The 13,449-nt window shown below is 37.0% G+C and overlaps 1 protein-coding gene across 2 annotated transcripts in view; it reads right to left on the reverse strand.

The window, feature by feature from the left end:
• The window catches only part of znf704 (zinc finger protein 704), a 58,324-nt gene that overhangs the window by 43,083 nt on the left and 1,792 nt on the right, over positions 1-13,449 (reverse strand). For both annotated transcript variants that reach the window (XM_048201332.1, XM_048201331.1), the window contains exon 2: positions 8,795-9,024. In XM_048201332.1, the coding sequence (XP_048057289.1) occupies positions 8,795-9,024 (230 nt within the window). The remainder of the gene's footprint in view (positions 1-8,794; positions 9,025-13,449) is intronic.

Here is a 13,449-nt window from a genome sequence, read left to right on the forward strand (position 1 = left end):
TGAGCGGATTCTTAAAGGTGCCCTAGATTCAAAATTTGAATTTACCTTGGCATAGTTGAATAACAAGAGTTCAGTACATGGAAAAGACATACATTGAGTTTCATTTGTTTAAAATACTTCCGGAAAACACGCGGATGTCAGTCGGGGTGTACGCCCCCAATATTTGCATATGCCAGCCCATGTTCCCAACATTATGAAAGGCATTAGACAAGGGCAGCCAGTAACATCTGGATCTGCACAGGTGAATCAACAAACTAGGTAAGCAAGAACAACAGCGAAAATGGCAGATGGAGCAATAATAACTGACATGATCCATGATAGCATGATATTTTAGTGATATTTGTAAATTGTCTATCTAAATGTTTCGTTAGCATGTTGCTAATGTACTGTTAAATGTGGTTAAAGTTACCATTGTTCCTTACTGTATTCACGGAGACAAGAGCCGTCACTATTTTCATTTTTAAACACTTGCAGTCTGTATAATTCATAAACACAACTTCATTCTTTATAAATCTCTCCAACAGTGTAGCATTAGCCGTTAGCCACAGAGCATAGCCTCAAACTCATAGAGAATCAAATATAAACATCAAAATAAATACTTTACTCACATAATTCGAAGCATGCATGCAGCATACATGACGAACATCTTGTAAAGATCCATTTGAGGGTTATATTAGCTGTGTGAACTTTGTAAATGCTGTAATATAATCGAGAGCTTGTGTGGCAGGGAGCACGCAAATTAAAGGGGTGGCGCGCTGAAAAAAATCAGTGCATAGTTAATGATGCCCCAAAATAGGCAGTTAAAAAAATTAATTAAAAAAAATCTATGGGGTATTTTGAGCTGAAACTTCACAGACACATTCAGGGGACACCTTAGACTTATATTACATCTTGTGAAAAAGCATTCTTGGGCACCTTTAAACACCTCTGATTGGCCATTGTGTTCAGACGCTCATCAGATATGTCTGTGATTGGCTACAATGATCAACGCATGGGAGTATTTGAAAGCATTTTAAAAGTGGGAGAGGGAGCATTTGAAACTACTCGTCTATCAGCGTACCGGTCTGCTGATAGACGCCTGCTGCCAAACACTCCGTGTGTATCTGTGTAAGCGCTCGGTGAAGAGCATCATTGATGTCTATTTACAACATGTTTTTGAAGCGTTGATCATTGTAGCCAATCACAGACATTTCTGTTGAGCACGTGAACAAAATGGCCAATCAGAAGTGTTTCCGAATCCGCTCAACAGCGTCAAATTTATAAAATGTCAGTACCAACTTGGTATTGAAGTCAGTACTTTTTACAACACTACTTATGGCTGAACATCAATAGCACCAAATTTTATTTGATAACTACAGTGGGGGGTTAAAATTATCTACTTCCATTATTTTGCTTATCAGAACCAGTTCCCATTCATTTTTTAACGTATGGAAAAAAAGGAATGCGCCAACATTTCAGCCACTGAACATGTTTATCCAAAAATAATATTCCATCGTGTTTTCAAGTAGTCATGTAGTCCATTGAGTTGTGTAGTATTTTTAAAAATATTAGCAATATTTTAAACACTGTGTAATCAATGTGGAACAGAGCAGGCAGGACATTCTTCAAAAATTCACATTTTCTTACTAGATTCACAGAAGATAGAAAATGATTTGGTTTTGGTTCATCATTTTAAGGATTAGTAAATAATGCCCAAATGTTCTTTTTTTGGTCAAACTACTTTTAAAGCGACTAATGTTGATTTTACACAATTCTGAACTTACACACACACACCATCATTCATTTCCTGCTTGCAATTAGTCTACTGAAGGCTATTTGTCAGGCCTTCAACTTTACAGTCAGACTGCTCTTGTTCAAAAAGGTTATTTCCTGCTAAAGAAAAAACATAAAGCTGCTGTAGATTCTTGTTGTACACTAGTGAAAAAAGGAACCAATAATGGTTTCCACATTCCAGCAGCGTTTCACAATCTTTTAATAAACCTCTCTTTTAGCAAAGCAGCCAGGGGAAAGGGAGGTCAATAATCATGTTCGGTCAACTAATATACAAGACACAGAATGCTTGTGGTGTAATTCTGTAAACAAATATGATGAACTAAGCTATTCGGTATCCAATAACGAACATAAAACAGCTGACGTGAGGTGGGAAACGTGTGGCCCCCTTCACCCCCCCTAGACCTGCAGGTCACCAAACAAGCTCCACCACACTCTGCATTGAATGCTGACTGAAAAGAAACCAAGTGGCTACTTACTAGTTCCAGCCCTGTGATATCAAACTGGGTTACTGCATCTAGGTCACTGTTATTTGCAATCACAACTTCAAGAGCATGAGGCCTGGTCTCCAATCACAATCAAGTATGTACCCAGACCACCTTTCTCACAACGCTCCATTCTCTTGCTTATGTGTCACCAGTTCCCATTTAGGTAGACCCAATGACTGTTTCAAAGCAATGAATCACAAATTCAGAGTAATCACACCAATACCCACTCCAAATTTAAAGGAAGCTGCTGAACCAATATATAATCTTTTCTTTTGTCAAAGAGCCCACTTTGTGTTCATCAACTTAAGTGCTTGGTGCTCACATGATTTCATACAATACACTCTTGGGATCTAATGGTCTTCTCCAGCGCTCTATAAAATCATTTGTCGCAAGACTCTTTACATTGATTTTGACACTTTACACAATAACATAGTGAAGCTAATCCTCATGTTACTTTGGTTTGAGGGATTGATCAACTATCTTGGAGCTAAGAAAAGCCGAAGAAAAAAAAAAAAAAAAAAAAAAAACGCAGAAGCACACTATCCAGAACTTTGTCTGAGTTTGTCTAAACTGACCAGCCCTGCCAACAAAAAGGCACCATAATTATTTTGAGATTTAAACTTGCGGCTGCTTCTTGTCCAAAGTCTTGACTAATAGACCTTAGAGCTTAACATACACATGCTTTGAGGTTTGTGTTGTCCAAAAGAAACACAGAAAAGAAAATATATGAGCAAACACGGTTACACGCACTGTGACACTGAATCAATTCAAGCACACAAATCTAAAAAGTGGTACGATTTTAGCCAGGATAAGGTCATGATGAATTGCTTAGCTTAGAGGTGCATGATACACAACTATTTAAAAGTTTGGGGTCAGTAAGATTCTTTAAAGTTGCCCTAGAATCAAAAATTGAATTTACCTTGGCATAGTTGAATAACAAGAGTTCAGTACATGGAAATGACATACAGTGAGTCTCAAACTCCATTGTTTCCTCCTTCTTGTGTAAATCTCATTTGTTTAAAAGACCTCCGAAGAACAGGCGATTCTCAACATATCACCGACTGTTACGTAACAGCCGGGATCATTAATATGCATGACCCCAATATTTGCATATGCCAGCCCATGTTCAAGGCATTACACAAGGGCAGCCAGTATTAACATCTGGAGCTGTGCACAGCTGAATCATCAGACTAGGTAAGCAAGCAAGAACATTAGCGAAAAATGGCAGATGGAGCGATAATAACTGATATCATGATATTTTTAGTGATATTTGTAAATTGTCTTTCTAAATGTTTCGTTAGCATGTTGCTAATGTACTGTTAAATGTGGTTAAATTTACCATCGTTTCTTACTGTATTCACGGAGACAAGAGAGCCCTCGCTATTTTCATTTTCAAACACTTGCAGTCTGTATAATGCATAAACACAACTTCATTCTTTATAAATCTCTCCAACAGTGTGTAATGTTAGCTTTAGCCACGAAGCACTATCAAACTCATTCAGAATCAAATGTAAACATCCAAATAAATACTATACTCACATGATCCGACGCATGCATACAGTATGCATGACAAACATCTTGTAAAGATCCATTTGAGGGTTACATGTAGCGTCTTTTCTTCCACATTAATACATGTTATATCTCAAAAAACATGCATGAACATCAAAAGGTATGTTGAAAGATACAGTACAACTTACAGGAATGTATCATGTAATCACTTAATCTGTGTTTCAACCGCGGAAAGACGTCAGTACAACAGCTTGTGAAGTCACATAACGTCACATTTACCTCAGGAATGTTTTCAAATGTTCACAGTTCCTAAGTTAGCTTAAAAAAAAATAAAAATAAGGTTATATTGAGGGTTATATTAGCTGTGTGAACTTTGTAAATGCACTGTATTATAGTCGAGAGCTCGGGGGGCAGGGAGCGCACGATTTAAAGGGGCCGCGGCCTGAATCGGTGCATAGTTAATGATGTCCCAAAATAGGCAGTTAAAATAAATTATTTAAAAAAATCTATGAGATATTTTGAGCTGAAACTTCACAGACACATTCAGGGGACACCTTAGACCTATATTACTTGTAATATCTATTACCTATTACCTATATTCTTGTAAAAACTGGTTCTAGGGCACCTTTAATGTTTTTAAAAGAAGTCTCTTATGCTGACCAAGGCTGCATTTATTTAAACAAAAATACAGTAAAAACTGTAATATTATTGTAATTTAAAATAACTTTTTTTCTATTTTAATGTTTTCAAATGTAATTTATTCATGTGATGGCAAAGCTGAATTTTCAGCATCATTACTCCACTCATAACATTTCTGACCTTTTTTCTCATAATTGTGAGATATAAACTCACAATTGCATGTTATAATATCCAAAAGTGAGGGAAAAAGACTAACGTTTTTCTCAGAATTCTGAGTTGATCTCTCTCTGAGAAAAAAGTCATAATTGTGCAATTTTTCTCTCAATTGCAAGTTATCACGCAACTCTGACTTTTTCCCCTCAGAATTGCGAGATATAAACTCACAATTGCGAGTTTGTTCATAAAGTCAGAATATCACGCAATTCTGACTTTATAACTCGCAATTGCTGGTTTAAATCTCGCCATTCTGAGAAAAAAAGTCAGAATTGTGAGATGCAAACTCGCAATTGCGAGGGGGAAAAAAATCTGAATTCTGAGATAAAAAGTCGCAATTACCTTTTTTATTTTTTATTTAGTGGCGGAAACAAGCTTCCAAATATTGGAATTACAGCCAGTTTTAGTAAATATCTCATGCTTTATATGTAATATGTTCAGAAAACTATTTGTTGGCCTATATGACCACAGCACAACTGATCATCTGTCAGGATGGAAAATGTAGCAAGACAAACTACAGCATATGTTGTACATGGAGGATTAATTGCAGTTTTCTATAAGCATTAAATATAATGAGCTTCATAAATGGAGCACCACTCAGCTAATCAATATAACACCCAGAGAAATCAGTAGTCAACCTACAGCAAATCAAACATGCAAGGCCAATTAACGCAGATAATAAACATCTTTGCCAGCCATAAAATATAAGACATTTTTTTCTTGTATGGATGAATAGAATGTAAATTGAGCGAGGAGATCAATAATTCGTCAACAAATAAGTCGATATCAGGTCTGAATGTAGTAATAGGTCTAACAGACGGCAGATGCTTCATACAAAGCTGTAAGTCAATAGATTTTTGGTAAGTAAAAAAAAAAATCTGACTAAAAACAGTGTGTGTGAGTTATGTTACAAATTACATGCGACAAACAAAAGAAAAACAGCTGTTAACTATGTTTTTGTAGTTCTACAGCTTGCTGCATGCTAGAGGTGTCAGAAAAGAAAGTACAAATGCTGTAAAGCATTCAAACCACAAGATTTACAAACCACAAACAAGCCTGTCTCAACATACTGGTGGTCTGTGCTTCGCTTAGAGTGCTAAATAAACATAACTAGCATACAGACATGAGAGATCAAATTTGCCTTGATCTTTTGACATTTGATGCCATTGATCTTTGTTTGAACCATTAAAACATCCTGCAAGTTTCATAGCTTAAAATGTCCTCCTCATTATAAACAAAGAATTTATTTAATCAAGCTCCAAAAAGGCTCTTTTGATAGTGTGTGACCTGTTCATTTGCATATGACTGCCTCTAAAGCAAGACATTAACGAATAGTTATACATCATCACACCATAGGCCCCACCCACTGACATTCAGTCAGCCGTTAAGTGACATTTGCCTATACTGCATGTGAGCGGCACGTCACATCAAAAGCAAATAGAGCCCATTATAATCACTGACGGCGTCTACACCGGATACAGTATAAAGATTCAGATTCTGACATACTCCACACACTTGAGTTTGTCGACAACAGAACAGATGGAAGAGTGAAAGAATGTTTTGTCGCGTCCAGTTTCAACAGCTCTTTTGCGTCTCTGTACAAACTTCAGAAGGATCCTAGCATCAGAAACAATTGGATAGTTTATTTTAATGGCATCCCAGATTGCCTCAGAAAATTGTATGTTTGTTCAGAGCATTTTGTTTTATAAATGAAGCACGGTGTGATGGAGAGTGCAAAGAAACTTTTGATGAAATATGAAGCAGCCAGAACTTTGTTGGACCTGACAGGAGCTACATCGCAAACCGTAAGTAAACGATTTCATAATGTAGCTTTGTTTTTAAGTGACAGTTTTATTTGGATAATGTTTTCAAATTCCTTTTTTCACGTGCAACAGTGAGTGGGCATTACATTAAACGATATGGCTACTGCTAATCGACCCTCTTAAATGTGACGTGACATGTAGCGTCTTTTCTTCCACATTAATACATGTTATATCTCAAAAAACATGCATGAACATCAAAAGGTATGTTGAAAGATACAGTACAACTTACAGGAATGTATCATGTAATCACTTAATCTGTGTTTCAACCGCGGAAAGACGTCAGTACAACAGCTTGTGAAGTCACATAACGTCACATTTACCTCAGGAATGTTTTCAAATGTTCACAGTTCCTAAGTTAGCTTAAAAAAAAATAAAAATAAAAACACTAGAGAGGAGCTTATAATACCCCTCTTTTTCATTTTTAACCTCTAATATTATAGTGTTCAAAGTGAGAGGGTTCACTGTATAGTTTGCAGCATTATTTGGTAGAGATTTTTTTCCTTAGGAAAAATCAAAATATCGGGATCGGCCTATGCCATTCTGAATAATCGGCTATCTGTATCAGCAGAGAAATTTAGTATCGGTGCATCTCTAATTATAAGTGAACCTCAAGGAATATACAGTGCTCTGCGTAAATGAGTACACCCCCTTTTGAAAAGTAACATGGAATGAACAAGTTGGCGACATCTTTTTCCATTCTTCAAGAATGACCTCTTTTAGAGACTGGATGCTGGATGGAGAGTGATGCTCAGCTTGTCTCTTCAGAATTCCCCATAGGTGTTTGATTGGGTTCAGATCAGGAGCCACTGAATCACTTTCACTCCTCTTCTTCAGAACTCCAACAGTGGCCTTAGATGTGTGTTTAGGATCATTGTCAAGTTGGAAAAGTGCATGATGACCAAGGGCACAGAGTGATGGTAGCATCTTCTCTTTTAGTATAGAGCAGTACATCTGTGAATTCATGATGCCATCAATGAAATGCATCTCCCCGACACCAGCAGCACTCATGCAGCCCCACATAAGGACACTGCCACCACCATGTTTCACTGTAGACACCATGCATTTTTCTTTGTATTCCTCACCTTTGCGACACCATACAGTTTTGAAGCCATCAGTTCCAAAAACATTTATCTTGGTCTCATCACTCCAGAGTACAGAGTCCCAGTAGTCTTCATCTATGTCAGCATGGGCCCTGGCAAACTCTAGGTGGGCTTTTTTGTGCCTGGGCTTTTTGTGACATTTCAGGTCTAGTGCCATTGCTGACAGCATGAAATGGGAAGGGGTTTTAACAGCCTTTTATAGTCAACTGTCTGCTGGACACCTGTGTAATGAATAATAAGTCTCACCTGTGATTGAATTCTTGTTAAGTTAGACATTTGTAGTCTAAAATTTAGCTTTGCTCCAGAGACTTTCAGTGGGGTGTACTCATTTTTGCATCACCCTAATTTGAGTGAAACTGAACATTTTGTTCTCCAAGTTATATTATTAACCTTACTTTCATGTTATAAGTTAAATAGATGTTATATAAAACTTAGTCTTGTCAACATTTTGGAAATTGTTTTTGTGTTCATCAAAATGTTACTTTTCAAAGGGGGTGTACTCATTTACGCTGAGCACTGTATTAAAATAATTTAAAAAAAAATCAATGTCATGACCCTTTTGAAGGTACAATATTACAATAATAGTATCATGATTTTGATTTAATACTGTTCAAAAGATTGATGAGTCTTTTTTTAAAGAAATTAATGCTTTTATTGAGCAAAGACATTAAATTGAGCAAACGTGAAAGTAAAGACATTTAATATTACAACAGTTATGTTTTAAATTAAATAAATGCTGTTCTTTTGAACGTCATATTCACGACAAAATCTGACTAAATGACTTCCATATTCTTATACTATGGTTTTGGTATGGTATTGTTGATGCTTATATGGATTTAGACCAAAACTATATAAAATGTTTAAATAATATAATATAATATAATATAATAATAATAACCCTAAAGAGAGGACAGAATGAGATGTAGAAGCAGCTACTTTCTTACATTCTTAGAATCAATAACTTCTGAAAATGAAATTAAATATAAGGTATAAACATCACTTTTACTGAAAAAATATCTATAATAGTAAAAGATGAGATCAATCCATTTATGAAATAAAAATCATGCAGAATTGGTGTGAAATGTTTCTATGGAGACTGATGCAACTTATAAAAAACTTGAAACCAACATCTCACCAGCACTACAGTCCAGCTCTTGTTTTTTAGTGCATTCAACAAAAAGTAAACAGTGTCATACATAATCCCTTCAGTTCACACCAGTGCCTGTAGGGGGTGCTCATCCTGTAGCCTTACCTGGCTTGTGGTACGTCGATGCTGGAAGAGACCACTTTGCGTTTCTGTTCCAGCAGAGAAATGGAGCGGGTGTGATCCTTCTCCGGCTCCAGCGCCCGGCCCGTTCGCTTGTGCTCCAGCACCCGTGGCTCCTCTACGCACTCCGGGCTGAGGGAGGGCGCCTCTCCTCTCTGCGCACCCCCATTCTGGCCCTGCGTGGGCCCATCCCGCTGGCCACCGTTACAGGTGCTCTGCAGAGGGAAACACATTTGAGTTTCTTCAGGCTTAACTCCGTTAACAGTCTCTCTACACAGCACCCGTCAATGAAGCCTTATTTACACCTACGGGGGTGGTTAATGCTATAGACCCCTACTGTGAGGCTTATTTGCTTGCAATCACGCAGCATTAGGCTGTATTTAAACTGCTTGTCATTTATACATCGGTCAATGCAAACACCTGAATAATGTTTTGGACCAGAAAATCATATTTGCTGATCTGCAGGCTTGTTTGTTTTAGAAGATCTTTGCGCTGCTGACAAAAGAAAAATAAATCCCCCTCATTCTGCCATTTCCCCCTTAGCATAACAAGCCACCATCCGTGACCACGCTAATGCAAAGACGAGCAGCTTTTCCTCTTGCACGTCTCATCTGCACAGCAGCCGTAGATTTTCTATTTGCTGTGACTAAAGCTGCGGTACACTAAACCTCACGCTACAGAGAGGGCAAACAGGGGCCAAGACAACGCAAATCACCACATGCACCAGAGGAGAGCATGATCTAACAGTGAGCGGCGTGCAATACAGATCATTATCTTATCGTAACACGATTAGTTTGACTGAAGAGAGAGTAAACGGCTATCATGCTGAGCTTTGAGCATCTGGGAGTTTACATACTACAATGAAGTTAAAAAATAAAATAGATGGATTACCTGCCTCAATAACAATTCAAGTAAATCCGTTGATAAGGGCTAAAAACGGTATTATAAAACATTGACGACAACATACAAAACTGAGGATTTCATCACTAGTTAAGTCTGGTTATCTTAATAAACTCTATTGAATTGATAACATTTTTATTTATGGGCCAACTATCATCATTTACATAATTTTAGATTTCTTTCTTCTGTAGAACACAAAGGGAGAACATTTGAAGAATGTGCTGGCTGCTCTATTCTATGAAAAAACAATGACTTAGGACTGGAGCTTTCAAGCTTCAAAAAAGGATACAGATGCACCATAAAACGTTTCACAAACATGTATATGGCTTATGCACAATATTCCAAATCTTCTGAAAACAAATAATAGCTTTGGAGATTTTATTATTCATCTACTGGATATTATTGAATATACAATTAACTAAGTAAATGTAAATATAATTTACCTTAGTTTTACATTTTGCTGTTATATAATGCTGACTTTAAGGCACACTATGTAAATTTTCGCCACTAGAGGTCGCTTATTCAAAACAAAGGCGTAGCTTGACGCCTTGATTTCACGGAATCATAGGAGGTGTGGTCTTCACGTCTACAGCCGGTGGAAAAGAATCAGGATGGGACTCGGGCAGAAATCATATTAACGGATGAGATTATTAATGTTACTGTAGTATGACGCAGAGCAGGGCTGAGTGCTGTGCGAGCAGAAACGAGGCCGCTGGAGCGATTGCTAATGAGAGACGAGTGCGATACACGTCTCGAGAGCAGCGGGACGTTTATTATGCCGTAGTCGCCACTTCCGCTTCTTCCGGTCAAGTGTATGTGTGGGGTAACACTTTTAACGCTGTTGTGTGTTGAAAGTTGTTATAGTGCTACTCTGTGCGTTTGCTAGACGGTGGCTTAATGCACACTGCAGTAAGCTAAATCGATATTAGGCATGGTAAAACATGGTACTCTCTGTAAATCAAGAAAACAAGATATAAACAATAAGACTTATAACATTAGTTTTCTGTTGATGAATCCATCCATCCATCCAAACAGTTGCTCACCTGTCTAATAAAACACATAATATATTAAAGCGTCTTTGGTGTTTCCATGGTTTCTACAAAATAAAACCGGAAACCGAGGGTAACACGGGTATGATGTCATTGATAGACGACGCACAGACACGGTCCGTGTCCTGGTTAAAATTGCTTATTTCGCTGGATTTAAACATTCCTGGAAACATTTGGGATAATGCAAGTACACAAGTCAACAAAATATATAACATTGTTCAAGTGGTTTTGGGATGATTTTAGGGCTGTCAAACGATTAATCGCGATTTGAGTTTGCCTAATATATGTGGGTATACTGTGTGTAATTATTATGTATATATAAATACAAACACATCCATGTATATATTTGAGAAATATTTACAAGTATATGTATTTATATATATTTTTATATAATTTATATTATATATAAATACATTTTTTGTACATAAATAACATATTTCTCTTAAATATATACATTAATTTATGTGTATTTATATATACATATTAATTACACACATTACTCATACATATATAATACAAACTCAAACTTTTATTTTGAATGCGATTAATCGCGAATAATCGTTTGACAGCCCTAGATGATTTAATTTAAAAATCTTATATTGTGCCTTTAAAATCGTTTAAAATGCTAATAATTTAATAACAATGTTAAATGTAGCATTTAAAGTTAGTGTTGTTAGTTTAAATTTATATTCAATTCAGCATTTAGACAAAATAAATAATTGATAAATGGCAGACATTACATTTCTATTATCAGCCATATCAAGAAAATACTTATCAGCATATCAGCCGTAATCCCTTTAAAACAGAATGAAATAACAGTGAATGATGATAATTTTATGATAACTCTTCCTTTAAACCTCTCATAAGGCCGGAATAATGCCATTCAATGTAGCGGATGAATGCCAGGCTTTGGCGTATTTTCATGAGATGAACAGATTTGCTAAAGCGGTATCATGTTGTGCAAGACTTTCAAGCGTCAAATCAAAAATGCACAGTTGACAAGTTCAAATTTAAATTTCACACACTATTAAGTTCTGTCTTTCTCTCTTAAGTCTCAAAACACACACCCTTGCTTTGTGCATTTTTATGGCCACAGCTTTCTCACCTCATGTGGAGCACAGACTCCAAACTGATCAAATATGGGTCACAATTCATATGCCAATCAAACTATTCAAATGAGATCTTGTTTTTGCTAAAGAGTTAGAGGATTTTAATCAATTTAAACAGATCTCGACTGATCTAATAAGAGAATTAATTAGATTTGAGAGCAGGATGCACACAGATGAGCACTCGAAATTAATTATCTACAAATTATTTATTTATTTATATTTGAATATTCACTAGGAAAACAAACACTCACTATGCACGTTCACGTGCGAGATGCTGCACTCAGTGTTTGAAATATCTACTGCCGAAAGAACTATGACACTCTTCATAAACTCAAAAACATCTACCGCTTTTCTGCCTTTGTAACAGGGTTGCATCCCTCAACCATTTCATGTAAATGAAGTGTAAACCAGCAACAAAGCCTTGGTGCATAAAGAGTTAAGACTGGTAGACAGCCTGTGTGGGTTAATTAAATTTTGATATTAAAGCAGTGGAAACAACAGGGGAACGAAAACAATCCAGTCCGCCTTTGTCTCTAAATGCCACACTGTAACACACTTAACATGAAGCCCCTCCTTACTAGGCCAGTCAACAAGTGGCATTCCCCCAAGCTCCAAGCCGAATGGCACTCATTTGGGAGTCCAGGCGCCTTGCCAAAGTCCCAGATTCTCTAAGCATGACCCTCTGTAGAGCTCCGTTTTGCTGCCGTTATGGAGCAGCTGCTCCGGGACCATTAGCCCCCACCCTAGTTTCACATCCCTCCCTGCTTGCATTGCTTACATCTTAACCTTTTTCCCATCAAATGACACCAGAGATGTCGTCACCATGTCTTGAATATAATAGCTGCTTGTTACATTTGAAAAGTGGCACTTTATTATTTCTGATTACAAATTAAATGGATGTCTGACGTGGAGCGCATGTACATTACAAACACATTAAGGTGTAGCAGTTGCCATACTTGCCAAAAACAAATACATACAAACCATTAAATGTACAGCAGCATCTAAATAAAATGTGATTGCAAATATTGCATGCACATTTCAGTTATTATGTTATTATGTTGTTTAAGGTAATTTACTTAAATTATTTTCTGATGTTATTAACCAAAGTCTTACAGCTCTGGCTGTAATAGAATGAAATAGAACTGGTGCCATTCTTGTCATTTTGACCCTCTTTGTTGTGATGGCACCTCAGGCTGTATAACTTGATGAATGCAATTAGGTCATTATATTAAAAAAAAACTCTTTGTATTTTGCAATTACGTGCAAGCAATCAGCCTCGTGTGCAATCACACAGAGTTCAGTGAATAAAATTAACTTGATATAAATCATTAACTTAATATCAAATTACATATGTACAAAAACACGATCACTGTAAAAGCAATTAATGTCGAAAACACTAAACAAAAAAATCACTAAAGAGCAGCGGAGAGATGGAGGCTGTTGTAAGCGCGCGCACAGATGCTTCTCTGGCGCGTTGAATGCTGCAGAGCGCGTTTGTTTGCCACTGTTATCCACCCACTAAAAGTCAGATAATCAGCGGCTCACACACAGGCCCTGCAAGGCTACAGACTGCGACTAAAAC

The sequence above is a fragment of the Megalobrama amblycephala genome, linkage group LG9 (assembly GCF_018812025.1).
Source record: "Megalobrama amblycephala isolate DHTTF-2021 linkage group LG9, ASM1881202v1, whole genome shotgun sequence".
Lineage (NCBI taxonomy): Eukaryota > Metazoa > Chordata > Actinopteri > Cypriniformes > Xenocyprididae > Megalobrama > Megalobrama amblycephala.